Genomic DNA, 19249 nt, shown 5'->3' on the forward strand with positions numbered 1-19249 from the left:
ATGCAGGAGGACTTGGTGTGGAATGCTTCCTACAGTGATTTCGTCCTGAATGGATTCTCTGAACTAGGAGAGTGGAGACCCTTCCTCTTCACCCCCTTCCTGCTCATGTTCTTACTGTCACTTTCTGCCAACTCTTTTCTCCTGTTCATCATCATATCACAGAATACTCTACACACACCCATGTGTATTCTGATCGCTGGGATGGCAGTTGTAGATCTCATTCTCCCTGTGTTCTTTGTCCCCAACATGCTGTTCAGTTTCTTGCTTGACTGGAGAGGAATCTCTCTGGCAGGTTGTCTCATGCAAATGTTCTGCATTCATTTCATTGGTGCATTTCAGTCAACCTTTTTGATATGGATGGCACTGGATCGATATTTTGCTATTTGTACACCACTGTACTACCATAACTGCATGACCATCAACAATGTTATGAAATATGTAATTCCCCCCTTGATAAGAAATGCTCTTCTGATTATACAAATAGTTATCCTGGCTGGAAGATTGTCTTTTTGCCATACCAATGTAATAGACCACTGCTTTTGTGAGCACATGGCTCTTGTTCGTCTGGCATGTGGGAGTATCCACATTAACAACCTCACTGGGTTGCTTGCAGTTTTTCTTATTCCTACGGCTGACTTTATTTTCATAACTATATCTTATGTGATCATATTTGTGTCTGTGTTCAGATCCGGTAAGTCCCAAGTCAAGGCCATTAACACCTGTCTCACTCACATCATTGTAATGACTTTGAGTTTAATAATTGGCCTGCTTGCCTTCATGTCATACCGAATTAAAAACAATATCTCACAAAGTAGCAGGGTGTTTATAAGCACAATGTACTTGTTTTTCCCAAGTTGTTTAAATCCTATTATATATGGAATCAGAACTAAAGAAATAAGAGAACGTGCACTATCGTGGCTACACTTATCAAAAGGCGTTTCATGTCCTTGATAATGTGTTGTATGTTGAATTGATTACGATATATTAACTTATTTCTTGTCTGTATTACTTAACATTTACTGTATTTGCACTTTCACTGTATTTTGTAGTGTTTTGCACTATGAGTATACTGCAGCCCTGGGATGTATTTTCAAATGCACTTTATAGCACGTATTGTATACAAACTGATAAGACTGTAACTTGTGTTATGTTACATGTCCCGTTTGTTGCTTGTTAAAATCCAGACAATAAAACAATTCACACCACAAATGATGAAAGCTTTTGCATCTTTGAATTACCTCAGTTAGCACATTTTAGGACAAAGCAGTTTATCTAACCCTTATCTACCAGCATAACATATGTAGCATATTTACATTTAGTCATTTAGCAGACGATCTTATACAGAGCGACTTACAGTAAGTACAGGGACATTCCCCCAGAGGCAAGTACCTGTGCATGTGATGTAGCTGGGGATTACAGTTTTCCTCAGTAGCTCTGGTAGGCTACCTACATTTCTCTAACTACAAAAGTAGTTCTAAAAAGTACTTGTTCAAACTCCATATCATATAGTCACATATACACATCATGATATACATTTATATTACATTTAGTAATTTAGCAGACGCTCTTACCCAGAGCGACTTACAGTAAGTACAGGGACATTCCCCTGAGGCAAGTAGGGTGAAGTGCCTTGCCCAAGGACACAACGTCATTTGGCATAGCCGGGCAATCGAACCAACAACCTTCTCATTAATAGCCCGACTCTCTAACCGCTCAGCCATCTGACCCCCTGGTATAATACACGCAGAGGACGATTACACAAGCTTAGCTTTATTGACGTCATCACAAACTGAAGCCCAGACTTCACCTCAACATCCCTGATTAGGTGAAGTAAGAAGTGTTTGTCTATTTTTATTTTTTACGTTATGGTTAAACAGACAGAATATTCAAATGGACATTGAAATGTTGTGAGATAGTGTGTTTCATTCACCCTTTAGATGAATTGAGGAAAACTGAATCATCTACACTTCCACTTGAAGCCCTAGAGAGACACTGTTACCCAGAGATGGGAAGTAACTAAGCCAAATTACTTATTTACTGTACTTTAGTCGATTTTTCTGGTATCAGTACTTACTTAACTATTTATTTTTTTGAGAACCTTTAACTTTAACTCCTTAAATTCTTTACAGAACAGTCTACTTTCTACTTACACTGTTATTACCCTGTTATTATATTGTTGTTACACTGTTATTACACTGTTATGATGTTGTTATACACTGATTTACACTGTTATGTTGTTATTACACACAAATACAAGCCCTTATTTATTCAAGTAGAAAGACGTGCCTGATTTAAAGTGATCAATAGATGTCAGTATAGTCAAACTAAAATTCCAAAAAGCATTGGAAATGTAGTCCTATTTACAATGCGTCACTAAAATTATTTTGATATTTGTACTGTCAAAACCAACCAATTTGATTTGTAAATTTATAACTTCAAAGGCAAAAATTTGACACATGAATAAAACTTGCAAACTTTCTATATCGAGTATATATTTGTATCGCTGACCTGTTTCTAGGCAATTGCCAGTTGCAGTATATCAGGAAAGCTCTGGTTAAAATATGATGATGAAAATAACAAGTCATGAATTAATGTGTATTTGAATACACAACGGATACAATTATGATACCAAAACTGGAGAGCAAGATTCCTAATTATAACCAAAATACAGTGCAAACAGAAAGTTATAATAAACAGTGAGGCCTATCAGGGGACTACCTAAAAGTATACAGTATATAAGTAGTGAAGGACTTGGTAGGTCTATTAGGGTGAGACAGGGATAGAGTTGGAATTATTGCAGGAGGAGCTAACAATGCCATAATCTTTAATACAATGGATGTGATTTAACAAACTTTGTTCAAAGTATGTTTATCTGGGTACAAGAAAAGGGATGCACACCTTGTTAGGTGAGTAATTAAATAAATGTTAGATTTCAGTCAGATACGTCTAGAATATTATTTTGTAGAGGTTTACACTTAAAATCAACATCATGTTATTTTTCTTGAAATACAGTTTCAAGATATCAATGTGAAGACAACCGTTGATCCAAATTCTTAAGGTTGTGTTTGTGAATGTGAAGAAATGTGTTGTTGTATTTCTTGTAACGTTTCTTGTAACACTTGGTCATGTCACAGGTTTATCAAGAAATTGACCAGCAGTATGCAATATTTAAAAAGGAACTTCTCCCACACAGACTTCGTCTTGAATGGATTTTCTGAACTAGCAGAATGGAGGCCATTTCTTTTTCTTCCTTTTTTCATCATGTTTTTGATATCACTTGCAGCAAATTCTTTTCTTTTGTTCATCATCATATCACAGAAATCTCTACACAAGCCAATGTTCATATTAATAGGTCTCATGTCAGGTTTGATGGTGATCCTGCCTGTATTGTTTGTCCCTAACATGCTGCTAAGCTTCTTATTCAATTTGAGAGGAATCTCTCTAGTAGGTTGTTTTGTGCAAATGTTCTGCATTCATTTCATTAGTTCCTTTCAGTCAACCATTTTGATGTGGATGGCACTGGATCGATACTTTGCTATTTGTACACCACTGCACTACCATAAATATATGTCTGTTCTCAGTTTTCTGAAATTTGTTGTGGCCCCTGTGCTAAGAAATATCATCATGATTACTGTGCCCATCAGCCTGGCTGGAAAATTGTCTTATTGCCGTAGTAACGTACTGGAGCATTGCTTTTGTGAGTGTATGGCTGTGGTTCAGTTATCCTGTGGTGACACCTCAGTCAACAATGTGGTTGGACTGCTGGCGCTTTTTTCCATTCCCACTACAGACTTTCTTTTCATAATTACATCTTATGTGATAATATTTGTGACTGTCTACAAGTCTGGTACTTTGAATGTCAAGGTCCTGAACACTTGTCTTACACATATCATTGTAATGAGTGTGTCGTTAACTTTTGCATTGCTGGCTTTCTTGTCATATCGAATTAGGAATAATATTTCTCTGAGCGGTCGAGCATTTTTTAGTACGATGTATTTGCTTTTCCCAAGTTGCTTCAACCCTATCATTTATGGTATTCGAACCAAAGAGATAAAAGTACATTTAAATAAATTAGTCACATGCAAAAATATTTTCAGTTGTTTTCTCAAAATGAAATAACATTTCAGTCATTTGGATAGACCACACTTTTTTATAGCAAACTTTGAGCAAAATAAAAAGAAAGTGTGACAGGTATAAGGCATGTATATAAGGCATGCATACTTTTTTTAACCCTACACACAAAGATTTTATTTTTATTTCTGTACCTTCTTGCTCAACTAGACAACTCCTAATTGGCACACTGGTTGAAAGGTTACTAATCTCTCTGGGGTCATTATATTTTAATGTTGAGCCAACAACTTATCCAGGAGTGCTAATTGGTTTTTCTATGGTAATTTGCCTTGAGTCTAGAGGAGATCTTGCAATACCTTGGCAGGTGTGCATTGGGAACAATTTAGTCTCTCAGTCAATTAGTGAATGGGGATCGTTATTTCTACCATGTGAGACCATCTCCAAAGCTTAAACTTAGAGAAGCATAATTAGATTGGCTGTATTAATCAAATTAAGTCTGGATATTTCCTTAATCTTCAGCCATTCTCAGGCTTCTATACATTATCAAATAAAACTTCAATTGTGATCCTATGATATGAAAAATAGTTCGTAATAAAAATAATACTAGAGTATTTTTTTTAAATAATGCTGGTCTTATTTTTAATTAATTCCAAACTCAGTGGAAAAGACTTAGGCTAATGTTTTGGTAGATTCAAAGAGCACTGTACAGAAATCTGACAGAATACACAAACAAAGTTTTTGGAGGAACTTGGTGTTTTGGGGGCTTTTGAATGGGCTACATTAGGAAATACTCAGCAAGGAGGAGAACTGTTGTGTATCCACGGTAGACAGGAGGGGATTGTTAATGTCTGTTGGGACCACATTTTTGGTATAAAACGTAATGTGGAGGGAGCGAGTTCACTTAGGTGGACGGCTCTTTTACTGCTGACCAACCTCAAGACAAAGTTAGAGAATTATCCAAAGGGTATGTGATTTATTAGCTATTGAAAATGTGACTTAGTAAGTAAATTCCTTTCTTGATTGCAAATCTTTGGGTGAATGTTTTACTCTAATGTATGCTATATATAGTAATGTGTATCTGTTGTATCTTGATAATTACTTTGTAGATGTTGTGTATTCATGTCCTGTTTTGGTTTTTCCTTTGAATTGCTTCATTTAGGTCAAGAAATAAACAACATTGAAAATAACATGATTGAAGATATTCAGGGAATGAACTTTTCACACACTAAGTTCATATTTGTGGGATTTCCAGAAACCTACAAGTACAGGCATCTATTTTCTTTTCCACTTTTCCTTTCATACTTTATTATATTAGCTTGTAATTCAACATTGATCTATGTCATACGAATTACGGATAGTCTCCACAGCCCAATGTACATGCTAGTTGCTGGGTTATGTGTTGTTGATATGGTTGTAGCTACAACTATTGTACCAAATATGCTCCTAAGCTTCATTTTTGACATGAATGAAATTTCATTAGCTGGCTGTTTAACACAAATGTTTTTCACGCACTTCCTGTCCTCAGTGGAATCTACTATTCTACTGGCAATGGCTGTTGACCGATACGTAGCCATATGTTATCCACTTCGTTATGCTGAAATCATAAACGTGTCCATGTTCTTTAAATTGCTTGTTTTCACTGTCATAAGGAGTGGCTCTATGATGTTGACCCTGGTTGGACTAGCAGGTTCTTTGTCTTTTTGTGGTTTAAACATCATCAGGCACTGCTACTGTGACCACATGGCTCTTGTTAGCCTGGCTTGTGGCAGCACTGCTAAAAATGATGCCATGGGACTCGCTGTGATTGTATGTTTTGTGGGGATTGATATATCTGTAATCATCTATTCATATATAAAGATTTTGACTGCAGTCTTGAGAGCAGCAGTGGAGGAGAACAGGTGGAAAGCATTCCACACTTGTGGCACTCACCTTATAGTAATGAGTTGTTTCTATTTTGTGGGCAGTGTTACTTTTCTGTCCCACAACCTAAATATTCCTATTCCAACAGATGTAAACACCTTTTTGGGGGTGATGTACATTGTTTTTCCAGCAAGTATCAATCCAATAATATATGGAGTCCGAACTAAAGAAATTAGAAAAGGTATTTTAAATATGTTTAGAAAAAGGAGAGTTAGCAAAGTCTTTTCTGTAAGAATATCTAGTATTAATGTGTAAACATTTCAATTCCTTTGGTTATTCTTTATATGTTCAGTAAGAATTGTTTATACTTGAAACAAAGATGCTTTATCTTTTGAAATTATGTTTTGTATTATATTTAGGAAACTTTGTCTATGTAGTGGACAATTACTATATGTCTTGCAATACTGTCAGTGCTTTTAAAAAGCATAGTGTATTATATATATATTTGTATTAATAGGTCACTTTTAATTTGTGACATGACAATAAACTGCTATTTTACTGCTTTCTTTCCAAAGTTAGATCACACTCAAAGCTAAGGGACCTCAGAGCTGCAGATGAGACTACAACGGTTACAGGAACCACAGTTTACTTTAGGTGGGGGGGGTGACAACACAAAACAACCTCAAACATTTACATAAGGGACAAATGGTGAGTAAAGGGACCAGCAAATAATGATTTACATTTTACAGACGCTCTACAGTAAGTACAGGGACATACCCCTCGAGGCAAGTAGGGTGAAGTGCCTTGCCCAAGGACACAACGTCATTTTGCACGGCCGGGAATCGAACTGGCAACCTTAAGATTACTAGCCCGCTTCCCTAACCGCTCAGCCATCTGACTCCCCTTGATGATTTGCGTGGCACAACGAAAGAAAACTGCTCTCGTTCTAAGAGGAATTTCAGAATTTCAGAATTATGTTGGAAGCCTCGCTTAGAAAACATCAAAAAGCGAGGCAGCAATTAGAGGGCTAAGAAATGATTATATAAGTGTGGAGGGTATCTGTAGTCCCTGAACAACAGGCTGTCCGGAGAAAACCTTAAGTAGGCTCAGGCTCTTCTAATTACATTAATTTTTCCACCAAGTTGTCAAGGATATAATTGGTCACTAAGGGCAATTTTTTATACGACAATGTGGTAACCACAGATGGCATTCAAATAACCTGCAGTATAAGACAATACAAATAAATTCTCCTACTTTACAATGACAACAAAAGCTTGGCATATACCAGGTAGCCACAAATATAATTTTATTAAAGATGCAGTTGAACATACAGATTTTGTCATCACCCCTTCAAAAGAGCTGACTATTTCAATTGATTTATTTAATAATAATAATACTCTTATTCAATTATACTTTATTGTAAAAACTTATGGGTGATTTTGATATAGAGAAGTTGCACCAATAAATAAACTATATACTCATCCATGAGATTAATAAGAATCGTGTTTTCAAATATCAGAGAGTTGGATAAAACAAGCATGTTTCCTATTCTGAGTATGGTACATATTACACATTAATATGTTCCAGATGTTCCACAACTCTGCACTGCATTTCACTATTCCAATCATTATATGTGGATTAAAAAGACTGATATCTGAATTTGAAGAAAGTAAGTCCTTGGTTCCTTTTCTATGATCTTTCTTACACGGGGAAAAAAAGGAGGATGTGTTTCCAAGAAAACATGAATCACTTATCCTGTCTGCAGCAGGAACAACACCATTCTCAAGAGATTATAACTTACAAGATCATGGATTGATGATCTATTAAGATGATCTCTACTGTCAGTAATATGTATATTGGCTCGGCACGGGATCCTACACATTGTTTTGCGCAAAATGTTACACACACAAGGAATTTGTTGGTCTTTTGTATGGAATTTATACTACTCTCAAGCTGAGAGTTTCAAATAAAAATAAACTAATTGTGGCAAAATAGTATGACTTTACTGCTACACAACCATCTTACAGAGTAAATGTCCAGTGTTACTGTAAATGGCTCAATTTGTATTTTCAAAATAAATGTTGTACCTATAAAGTCTTATTATTCATCCTGTTCACAAAACACCTGAAGAGGTTTTATGCAAGGCCACTCATTTATATAAATCGATTAAGGATCTTTGTTGCATCACTTGGTGAGTATGCATCTCCACTCGTGTTTCATAGTGATCTGTCTTTGAGTCCAAGGGAGCTGGAAGCCACAATATCTCACTGGGGGGGGCTTTCCTATCTAGTCAGAAATGCATCATACAAGAGAATATTGTCAAAGTATGCCTTCTCCAGCCCCCCTTTCCCCCAAAAAGGGGGCCTGACACACACATAGGTTTCTCTAGTTATCCCAGTGTAAAGTGCAATACTTTGAAAGCTTAATTTTATATCTAAATTTTCAAGATGAAGTTAAGCTTTTGGGGGTAAAATTATTTATAATTAATGTCTAGGAGTACTTGTTACTTTTTTACAGTTGTGCATTGCCCACTCATTTTTCCAAAAGTCAACAAGAGATGAAGTTTGGCAACACATCTAGTCATAACAAATCAATTTCCTTACGTGTTACCATAGCTGTAATTGCAGTGTATTAAATACAATTGTCTTATAAAGTTACTCTTGCTCTGTCCTAATGAAAAACAAGTATAACAAAGTGACATATAGGCATGCTACCACTGTAGTATGTTTGAGTCATGATGAAACGCTATAACCACTGCTTAAACTGGCCAACAAGGGTTCAGAACTGTTCCATACTTAACATCCCCCCTTTTACCACACTGTCTAGCCTGCATTATTCTAGTTTTTACATCCTCACTGTATGGCGATAACAAATGTGAACAAGAACAAGACAACGGTACCACTGTGAGTGTTTAAAGGGTCCCTCGGACTCTGATTTACCTAAAGGGCCTTTAGCTTCCCAATACCACAGCATTATAACACAGGAAACACAGCCAACTTTATCTGTCATTCAGCTTGGGCGAATCTGTTCCTTCGTCATCCTCATCCTTGTCATCTTTCGCACCAATAAGCCTCTGCCGTGCAAAGTCTTCAAAAATGATGTCATCATCGCTGAGAAGAAACGTTTTTGTTATTGCACTTACTCAGTTATGTTCTTTGCCCCGACCAATCACAGAGACTGTTGTGATCATCATATAGTCTGACATACAGTATGTTTAGACAATCACTGCACTTACAGTAATTTGACTTGTGTGCAGTTCCTGACATAGCCTACTGAATGGGGGAACATGCCAGCACACACTCAGTAATGTTAATGTCAGCATAATAACTAAATCCATCATTTTTAGTGCTCTAGCTGGCCTGAGTGAAGCTAAACCTGCCACTCAAATCACTTTTTTCTGCCAAGCCTTTTGATGGCACCGTAAAAAACAGGATTGAAATTATTAGAAGTGTGTGCTTGTGTGAAGAGAAGCACATGACATGATGTTGGATTAATTATTCATAATTGTGCTTATCTGCTTGTTAATGTGCATGCAGAGAGACAGGGCTGTTAAGGGGAGATGGGGGAAAGGCAGGAAGTGGGGCATGTATTATTGACGAGCCATGCAGTGGGCCACCCAATGATGCTACTGCTGCATGTCAGCAAACCCAGTACCCAGTTGATACTTACTTTGTTTCAAATTCTATGAGGTTTGTGTCTATCGGTGCTTCGTCAGGTGCTGGAACACAGGAAATGGCAAGAGTATGTCAAATGTCAATATTTAACGCTCTTATTGCTGTTCAAATGGTAGTCTTGTCCTTAATAATTTTTATGATAAATACAGCGTGAATAATAACCTACCATCTCTGTAGATTGAGTCTTCAATTGGTTTAGGGTGCATCAACGTGAAGGGCAGCTCTACAGAGACATCACTGGAAATAAGAATAGTTAACAACATGTTGGCAATGTTCTTACAAACCATAGGCTATAAAAAATTTCACTGAATTCCTGTGGTTTGTCCCAAATTAGTGTATAATTTGTACTTGTTGGTTACCTTGAGGCAAGGTCCCCTAAAAGTCTGAAAACAATGAAAAATACTATTAATGCTACGCTTTAACTTTGTCAAGTTGTCAACAGGAAATAATACTTCTGCAATAGCCAACTCTGTATGGGGTGGCTACATTATTACCGGACATTTTGTAAGCAACCAATCATGATGCAAAACTGGAAAAAAAACGACCAACTTGATACATTGATGTATGACAGACAAATCCAAAGGAATGTTTATTGCATACCCGCCTCGAGACACAACCAGCTTCACTTTGACTTTGTACGACACAATAATGCCAAGAATTTCCTTGTTGGCCCCTTCCCGTAACCTGCTTAGGAATTGGGGTCAAAATAAGGCAGATCTCTTCCTTACATTTGTGTCATAGTGTGTCAGATTTTTTTTTTATACAGTGTTGTAATGCTTAACTCACAATGTGCTTGATGCTAAGTTTGTATCTTCGTGCTTTAGTTTTCCATCCAGTGCAAGACCACGTTTTTCTCGGTTGTTGGCAAGGAAAGGGGTGAGGGTGAAGACTTTACAAAATGTTGCACTCGGAGCCACAATGTCACTAAAAAGGAATAACATATGGAACATAGATTTACTACTATACAAGGTAAATGTATAGACAGAGAATGCAGGTCGCTGCTGCAAAATGTTGTGTGTGTGTGTCGTTGCTCTTCTGTGAATTGTTACACATGACTTGAGGTTGGTAAATGTAGAACCGCATTTTCTCTCAATTTCATGAAATTATTTTAAAGTACCAATAGGTCCGTCAGCTATGTGTTTGATCTTGTTGCTGAAGCCTGACCTAAATGTCAAATGAACAATTTCACACAAGTTATGGTGAATTAACGTACTCTGACTCCTCAGTTGCAACGGGGCACTTGTACTGTGCAGTGTTGAACAGGCAAATATCCGCATACTGACGCACTGTAAATAGATATCAGAATACTTATTACCTGCATGTGTCTATAGAAATACACTTGGGATTGAGCCATCAAGATGCATTACCTGAAATCTTCATTTTCTTCACTGTCTTATTCGTGTTGTTGGTGACATGTACATTAACACTGATCGGCTCCCCATGATAATAGATCTAAAAAAAAGATCAATACATCACTAATCTTAGTAACATATGCATTAACTGTGTAAAAAAACTGGATATCACTAAAGGATGCATATTGGATGGGAATCGGGCTATTAATCAGAAGGTTGCCGGTTCGATTCTTGGCCGTGCCAAATGACGTTGTGTCCTTGGGCAAGGCACTTCACCCTACTTGCCTGGGGGGGAATGTCCCTGTACTTACTGTAAGTCGCTCTGGATAAGAACGTCTGCTAAATGACTAAATGTAAAATGTAAATCATTATTTGCTGGTCCCTTTAAATGTAAATGTAAGATGTCATGTGGTACTCAGTAACCTCTTTATCCAGCGAAGCCTCAAGATGCAGAGGCTTATCAGACATGAGGAACTGCCTGGTGGTCTCTGCCATGGGCTGAGGCCCTGGCTTCTCCGGGGCGTACTGGACCTTCCTGATTACCAGACGCACTGAGTTCCTGACCAATGAGCAAGAGGTGTCAGGGCGGACTACTGTGCACAATTTATCATGATTGAGCTCAAATGTTTAATAGAATTTCGGTTTTTACACAGTTTAATACCGCAGCCTTACCTTTTGTGGATTTTTTCTTCAACATTCTCTGCGCAAAAAGCTTTCACTTCAAAGTCAACCCCGCAGGCCTTACAAGACAAATGACAAAAACAAATTGTGGCTTTAATTGAGATGTTTTAAGCACGCTTGAACATAACCTCTGATAGCCGTTGTTGTTTCTATCACACCTTTCCTGTGTCCTCTGGTCCAGGCTGCAGGGTGACTGAACATGGAAGATTGATCGGAATCTGTCAAAATAAAAAATATCAAATCGTAACTATGTGCTTCGAAACGACTCCAAAATGCATTACATTTATCAATAATTCCTTTGGTATGGTGATGACCGAATTATCATGACAATTACCTCAAATGTGAAAGGGTAAGCTTGTTCTCCAAGCTTTTTTATCAGACGCTCCTGGAGACGAGTCAGGCTCTTCTTATCCTGGGGCACTGGTGGAAAGGCCTGAATGTTCGCCACAAAAAGATCTTTCCTGAACGTTAACCCCAGGACATCCAAGTCCTCGCGTCCATAACGGAAAGCGCACGTGAGAGTAACGAACACTGGAGAACAATGAAAAGAAAGCCAATTTACTGTGATAGGATAGAAATGATGACCTATAGTAGTACTCTAGTAGTACTACAGTAGTACTATAGTAGACTTATCGAATGAGATTAATGCACGTGTCACCTTTTCTCTCCTTCAGGTACTCAGGATCTATCAAAACCACTCCGTCTGCAGAGGATGAGTTGTGAGGAAGGGTTATTAGATAAGGAAATGAACTTATCATACAGTGAAACACTCACAAGTTGTCTACAAGTGAAATGTCAAACTTGTTTGGTTTTCCTATGGCAACCAATACAATGCTCAGACTCAGAGTGCCATGAGAACAGATCAAGGTGTTTGTTGTGAGAGGAAAATAATGGTCAATGCTGTCTTACCCACAGGCTCAACAAGGTCTACATGATCCACAAAATCCCTTTTTCCCAGATACACTGTGAGCTGAAGAGAAGAGGATGTTAAGAGTAATATTGATAAAAATGAACTTAATTGTGGGTAAAAACGTTTATAAATCAGACGGATAGAAGGGAAGAAACTGAAGGGTTAAGCTTGTAAAGATCAAAAAACAGGATTTATTCTGTCGGCTTGTGACACCTGATTAATTCCTGTCCTATCTGTTGTGCCCAGCTCTCCCATACACTGCCCACAGCCTCCCAGCAGGCAGCTCAGCTAACTCACATCATGACACAAGTCTACTCTGGTGTGGTACACAGCCAAATGTACAGGCTTGGCAGAGGATATTCTCATACATCTAACTCACCTTTCCATTGGGACTTGCTTTCTTGAAGACCCTGGAAAGAAAGAGCAAATGGGGGAGAAGGTTAGTTTAGTCTTTATCCCTTGTCATGTTTGTAGCACAGCCTCAGCCAAAAGTGTTGCTGTGTCTGGTCTGCAGAGTGTTACCTTTATTAGACCAGAGTTTTTCAAACGACCACATTAATTGATCTCCTCCTGTTAACATAATAACGGCATGCCTGGAAACAGCAGGCTTTTATGTGTAGATTATATGACTCACAGTTGCATCAGTATCTTGTAACAGTGTGACTGGAGGGAGATTTCTCCTGGCAGCTCTCTCGCTCCCTGACTGCACTCAGCCATACTGCTTTCTACGAAGCACCCTGACTACGCTTAATGGCGTCAGATGCAATTATGTCCACTATCTACGTGTTGGGTCCTAATGTTGTCATGAATTAGCTGACATGACTCTCCAGTAACTCCATTAGGTTACAGAGCAGAGAAGCAGACCTTCACAACTTCCTCCTGAATGAAAACCTCTGCAATTAAGGGTGTGGGACGATAAGCAAAGGCTTTCCCAGAAACAGAAATACCAAAGAGATTTTATAGTAGATTTTGTAATCCTGGCCCATACGGTTGCCTAGTATATCAGAATACCCCCCAAAACACTATCCTACAGACATGGAGTCTTACTAACTGTTGACTGCATCTAGGCTGGTATCTTTCTCTTTCAATCAACAAATGCCAGAATGGAGTCTGGTGCAATAATATCACAAGATTGTTGATTTATTGTATTTTCAGGTTTTATCTATGTAATATGACAGATGACTTCTGCAGCCCTCTGCACTAATTACAAAAATATTTTGTATGCTAATTATCCTATTTAGAAGCTCATAATACTGTATGTTGTTGCACAGCAACCGTCATTCAGAAATGATCAATCTAGGATGAAAACATTGTGAATCGTAAATACGTCATACCCTCATTAAATTAGTCATATTTACTATACAATTACATTTAACCTAAACCTAACCTTTTTTCTGAAAACAGCTTCCACGACATGAAAAAGCTAAAGATATCTAAATTGACTTCAATTATCTACTTTTCCTCTCTGAAACACTGCCATTAACTCTGCTTCCTGTAAGGATTTGATACATATCTGGAGTCAATTGGAGTTCATATCTTCCTTCAACACACCATCGATCATCCTCTCATGCCAGCAGTGGACCACAACTCCAAAGTGGCAGAGATTGCAGACAGCAGAGCAGGGCTTGGTGGGGTGGGGTTAAGTGGATGGGAGGGGGAGGGTGACTGTCTCTCCCTGTTTAACACACAAACCACGACAAACGTAGCTGCTTCATCAGGGTGATGAAAACAAGCTCTCACTTTTCACCGGTAGGGTGTCGATATCGCCCTACAATAGCACAGAGAATCCTAGTGCTGAGACTGCTAATCATCGGCTCCACGCGCTGACAGGATGCATGTTCAGCTGTCTTATGTGAGTGTGGGCGGGTAAAGGATCTGTTGAAATGCTCACTGTCGTGAAAAGAAGCCAACAATTAATGAATTCAGAATCAGAATCAGAATTCGGTTTCTGATTCTGATGCATTAATTGTTGGCTTCTATTCACGACAGTGAGCATTTCAACAGATCCTTCACCCGCCCACTCTAGGCCAATTCATCACATATAGTGGCATGATTTAGACAGTCCTATAGGGTCTCGTCCTATATTCCGGAACTGGAACTAGAAGTGAACTGTCACTGTCATGTGGACCTATTGAAGGAGTGACCTGAAAGCATCCGCTCCATAAAGACTTCATACGAAGAGGCACTGGGGAAGACGACCAATTTATTGACATAAAGAGACTACCCTGCCAGGGAATGGATTACCCATGCAGTTATATCGGATGCTTTCAGCCAGAATCATTAAATGAATACAGAAGCCCTAGTCAAGGAGCAGTTGCGTGATTTAAATTGAGACAACAACCCCCATCTCCAGTCAAGACAAAAAATCACATGCATGTACAGCATGAACAAACATTTTCACCGGCTCGCAGTCACAGGCACACACACATACTGTTCACATATACACACACACCCTTTGAGTCAAAAGTGTATTTTGCAAATGAAGCTTGCAAAGAATGCCCCACACGTGTTCAATATCGAGAGCTATTTTCTAGTGTAAAATGATAAAGATAAAGATAAAGCTAGACGTGTTTTGACTAAACATAACAAAATAGATATCAAACTAAATACATTAAATGTGACTGCTTGCTCGGTAGTGAGTGACAGCTCCAAAATGCTCCATGATTGTCCTCGACGTGAGGAAGGTCACAATTTAATGTCATGTGTCTGTGAGAGATATATATCGATGGAACCCCAAGGGCATGTCAGAGGAACAATCCTCCTTTATAACGGTTTTATTGGGTGTTTGGGCCGGGACAAGTGATGGAGGGCTTTTGTCCTGTTACTCATCCAAAGATCAGACGGCACATTGCAGGTCAAATGGCCCCCCTGCACAGCTTTAGGGTCAATGTTCAGTCATAAATACTTCTCAGTCTGTCACTGAAGGATGTATATTGGATGTTCCTAACAGACAATGTCATGTGGTGCTCAGTAACCTCTTTATCCAGCGAAGCCTCAAGATTCAGAGGCATTCTGGGTTTCCTCATGCTGCAGTTGCAATGGACTCCAAAGACAGGTCTGTTAACTCAGTTATCTCTCTAATATCAAAGGGTTAGGGTTAGGGTCACAATGATTGTGTATTCATCAGCACTTAGTTTTCAGAAAGGAGAGTTGAATAAGAGCAGACGGGGGGGTTTACAGTATATTGTAAACACCTACCAAGGTGTACAATGGGGAACTACAGACCTTTATGAGTCCTTATTACAGTCTCTGCAGCCCTTTTTCTCTCCCTGTCTCTCTGTCTCTCTCTGCCTCTCTCTCACTCTGTCCTCCTCTCCCTCTCCCTCTCCGTCTGTCTCTCTCTCCCTTTCTCTCTCCCTTTCTCTCTCCCTTTCTCTCTCCCTTTCTCTCTCTCTCTCTCTCTCTCTCTCTCTCTCTCTCTCTCTCTCTCTCTCTCTCTCCCTTTCTTTCTCTCTCCCTCTCTCTCTCTGTCTCTCTCTTTCCCTCTCTCTCCTTTTCTTTCATACGCATGCACACACATACGTACACACACTCACACAGTACATGCAATCAAGGCATACAACAACTGGCATTTTCAAATGCACTTAGCAGCTTGTGAAGAGAATATTGAGCGGAGGCACTATGATGTTCTGAACAGTGACGCGCTGTGGTGTCTGAGCTTTCTTCTTGAGGACTAAAGTGAAACCAAACAGGACATTTGGCGTGAGCACCAGCATGTAAACTCCAAAGCTGTCATCATCACACACAGCATATTCTGATTCTGATCCAGCTGTAAAAGGAGCCTTTGATACAGCCAATCCCAGCCCTTTTTGTGTGGGAGTCCGAGATCAGGGGCGAGGCTCACTGCTTTGTGTCAGACGACTATAATGAAATTTTTGATATATGAGAGCCATACGAGGAAAAAAATCACAAAAGAAAATCACCCTTGAATGTTGGCTGCTACCATGTGTTGGTGTGGGGGTTCACTGATAGAAGAGGGGTGACCTCGTGCCTACAGGAACGTGCACAGAGAACTAGACTGTCCTGTGGAGATGAGACCAGACTCAGAGGAGCTCTGCCTCTCAGGGTTCAGGAGAGGGAAGCTGGACCAGGGAACCTCGTCCAATCCACTCTGTCTTTAAATAACCTTTCATTTCACAACTCAGTTTTCTAACCTACAGACACAAGCAGTAAACCTTGGAGCTTCGGGTTGCAGAGAAAATGGAAACACAGCTGACAGTGAAACCTTACATTTCCCAAGAGGATAAACTTACAGCCGAACCCTCAAATCAACCAATGAGATAAGGCTATATTTCTGGTCAAAGTCACATTTAGGAGCTTCGAAGGAATAATGGGATTTTTAAATAAACGATAGAAACGCTCTTGTTCCTGGAGGATAAGAGAAGGAGATTAGAGTCTGGTCCAGCCACACAGCAAAGAGAGATACTGACAAGATGAGATGTGAAAGCCTGAAGATGTGGAGGGGCAGAGAGACTGTCGGCTGAGGTTCTTATTAGCTCCCGTGTGCTACAAACATCAAGACTTCAGACACGATGTGTGACCATCAAGATAAAAAGCAGATCTTTGCACCCTCAGGCTCAATTTCACATCGTTCCAATCAGCGATTTAACAGTGATGCTGTTAAGAATGAAGCTCAATAAAAAAACAATTACGAAAGATTTCGCTGTGTAGGAATGAGGGTACAAGTACAAGTCTACGAAGGAGACTTGTTGAGCAAGTATTTGGAGGGAACATATTTTTACACATTCTCAAAATGCCATGAAAATGCCCATAAAGGAGGCAGTCGACAGGATTCAATCATCACAGAAACCTGTTTCTGAGCACCATTTGGGTGTCAGTTCAATTTACTTTCATTCTGAGGTGTAAGACTACATTCCTCTGGATAGTTTTCAGCCTTAAACTCATTGTGTCATATACAGTACATTGATTATTCTACCCACAGCTTGACTAGAAACATGGATCAATGGACTCTGGATTGTTATGACATACATTTATGGAAAAAAATTGAAAGAAATCTAGAACATTCTGTAGCAGTTGCTGTGGCTTGTTACACATCTCAGTTACGTTTTAAAGAATGTACTTGTGTCAGTCCAGAAGGCCCTGACAGCTCGGGTAATGACCCTACCACCGAAACACCTATCCCAGGGAGAATTGAGTGCTGGACTACTGAGACGCTTTGGCTGGGAGAGAGACTGCCCTGATGCTAAAAGAAACAACCTTTGGGTCAGTTTCCAGGGGGGAAATGATGCACGGAAAGATGACACACGTTAAACACATGAATCAACAGACACCAGTGCACAAGACAACAAGTCTCTCATGTATGTTTTCTCTCTCTCTCTCTCTCTCTCTCTCTCTCTCTCTCTCTCTCTCTCTCTCTCTCTCTCTCTCTCTCTCTCTCACACACACACACACACGCACACGCACACATGGATGCATGCTAACACACGTGTGCTGACAAATATACACACACCCCATACAAACACACACACACACAGTCTTGAAGTAACAAAGGGAAACAGCATGGGGTATCTCATGGCAATTTCACACATCGCGCGTACAGACCAAGAAGGAAGCCATGGTTTATGAGAAAACACAGCAGTGCAGTGAACTATCCTCAAAAGCCTATTTTTGGCTCCACCACCTCTTTCCTCACCGCTGCCCTGATTATAAATGTCACTTACCGTGTGCCTTTATCACCCATTGTGAGGACTGCTGTGTGGTAGAATCTCCCTTTCGCTCACTGTAAACAGCCTGTGATACCGTTGTGCAGAGAGACAAGGGAGAGGGAGGCAGAGAGAGAGAGAGAGAGAGGGGGGGGAGAGGAACGAGTGAGAGAGAGAGAGAGAGAGAGAGAGAGAGAGAGAGAGAGAGAGAGAGAGAGAGAGAGAGAGAGAGAGAGAGAGAGGGGAAGAGAGGGAGGGGTGAGAAAAGAATTTACTGATGCAAACGTTCTGGCTGAGGAGGCTAGCGGCTGAGACGTGAGTGAGATCCTCTGTGTCGGACTTCTCTCTGCGCCGTACAAACTCACTCTCTCCAGACAAATGGACTTAAAAGGGCATCTCCAACGATGCCTGCAAAAAAGCCTAAGAAGAAGAAGCAGGTGATTTGTCAACCATCCCTTCTTGCTGTGTCTAGGCTGTCTCTCTGTCAAGCCGTGTCGCACAGAATATCCAGATCTCGGAGGGAGAGGAAAAATCCAGGAGATTATTCTCAGTATGTCTTCTTCCTTCTGGCTTCCTCTCACTGACACAGCTCCTCACTATGCCTCTCTCCCCCACCCTCCCTCCCTCCCTGCCATGTTTCCTCCCTCCTCCCATCCCCCCACCCCTCCTTCCCTCCCTCGATCTGTGAGAGCGTGTGCGTGGTCTGGGTAGTATCGGACTATCTCAGAGAAGGTGTCTCACTTGCCCAAATAATCAAGATGAGAAATGCGTTAAAAAGGAGAAAGACCCCCAGCTGCTGAGCTCTCTGAGCCACGAACATTATTCATGTCTTTTCACTGACGTCATCGCTACTGTGCTTTGTGTCTGTGGTGTCCTTCTGCTACACACAGTTAAAAGGGCAACAAGCCGCCCCAACATCAGACAGATGACACTTCAGAGAGATGTGCATCCATGTGTGCTCATCTGACTATAACACCATCATGATTCACCAGGTGACCCTGTGATGATTATTTATTTCACAATAATTAACAACCTCTT

The 19249-nt window shown here is 39.9% G+C and overlaps 4 protein-coding genes across 5 annotated transcripts; 3 read left to right on the plus strand and 1 right to left on the minus strand.

The window, feature by feature from the left end:
* On the plus strand, positions 1–951 carry LOC136952070 (olfactory receptor 52E8-like). The gene has a single exon (XM_067246748.1). The coding sequence runs from the start codon at positions 1–3 to the stop codon at positions 949–951; it is 951 nt and encodes a 316-aa protein (XP_067102849.1).
* A 2208-nt stretch (positions 952–3159) lies between these two features.
* Positions 3160–5242, plus strand: LOC136952071 (olfactory receptor 52K1-like). The gene is made up of 3 exons (XM_067246749.1): positions 3160–4056; positions 4529–4549; positions 5231–5242. The coding sequence occupies exons 1-3, from the start codon at positions 3160–3162 to the stop codon at positions 5240–5242; spliced, it is 930 nt and encodes a 309-aa protein (XP_067102850.1).
* A 17-nt stretch (positions 5243–5259) lies between these two features.
* or55e1 (odorant receptor, family 55, subfamily E, member 1) lies at positions 5260–6246 on the plus strand. Its single transcript, XM_067246750.1, has one exon. The coding sequence runs from the start codon at positions 5260–5262 to the stop codon at positions 6244–6246; it is 987 nt and encodes a 328-aa protein (XP_067102851.1).
* Positions 6247–7349: 1103 nt separating this feature from the next.
* arrb1 (arrestin, beta 1) lies at positions 7350–18285 on the minus strand. 2 transcript variants are annotated; one of them, XM_067245795.1, is made up of 16 exons: positions 18230–18285; positions 12928–12958; positions 12548–12608; positions 12297–12341; positions 11973–12169; positions 11797–11856; positions 11630–11697; positions 11381–11516; positions 10973–11057; positions 10819–10891; positions 10392–10529; positions 10206–10289; positions 9965–9988; positions 9772–9842; positions 9601–9649; positions 7350–9041 (listed from the first exon to the last, which is right to left on the minus strand). In XM_067245795.1, the coding sequence occupies exons 1-16, from the start codon at positions 18247–18249 to the stop codon at positions 8930–8932; spliced, it is 1254 nt and encodes a 417-aa protein (XP_067101896.1). In that variant the 5' UTR covers positions 18250–18285; the 3' UTR covers positions 7350–8929. The 2 variants fall into 2 exon arrangements, with proteins under 2 accessions (XP_067101896.1, XP_067101895.1); XM_067245794.1 differs by having other exon boundaries at positions 10206–10292.
* Between the last annotated feature and the right edge of the window lie 964 nt (positions 18286–19249).

The sequence above is a fragment of the Osmerus mordax genome, chromosome 11 (assembly GCF_038355195.1).
Source record: "Osmerus mordax isolate fOsmMor3 chromosome 11, fOsmMor3.pri, whole genome shotgun sequence".
In the NCBI taxonomy this organism is placed as follows: Eukaryota; Metazoa; Chordata; class Actinopteri; order Osmeriformes; family Osmeridae; genus Osmerus; species Osmerus mordax.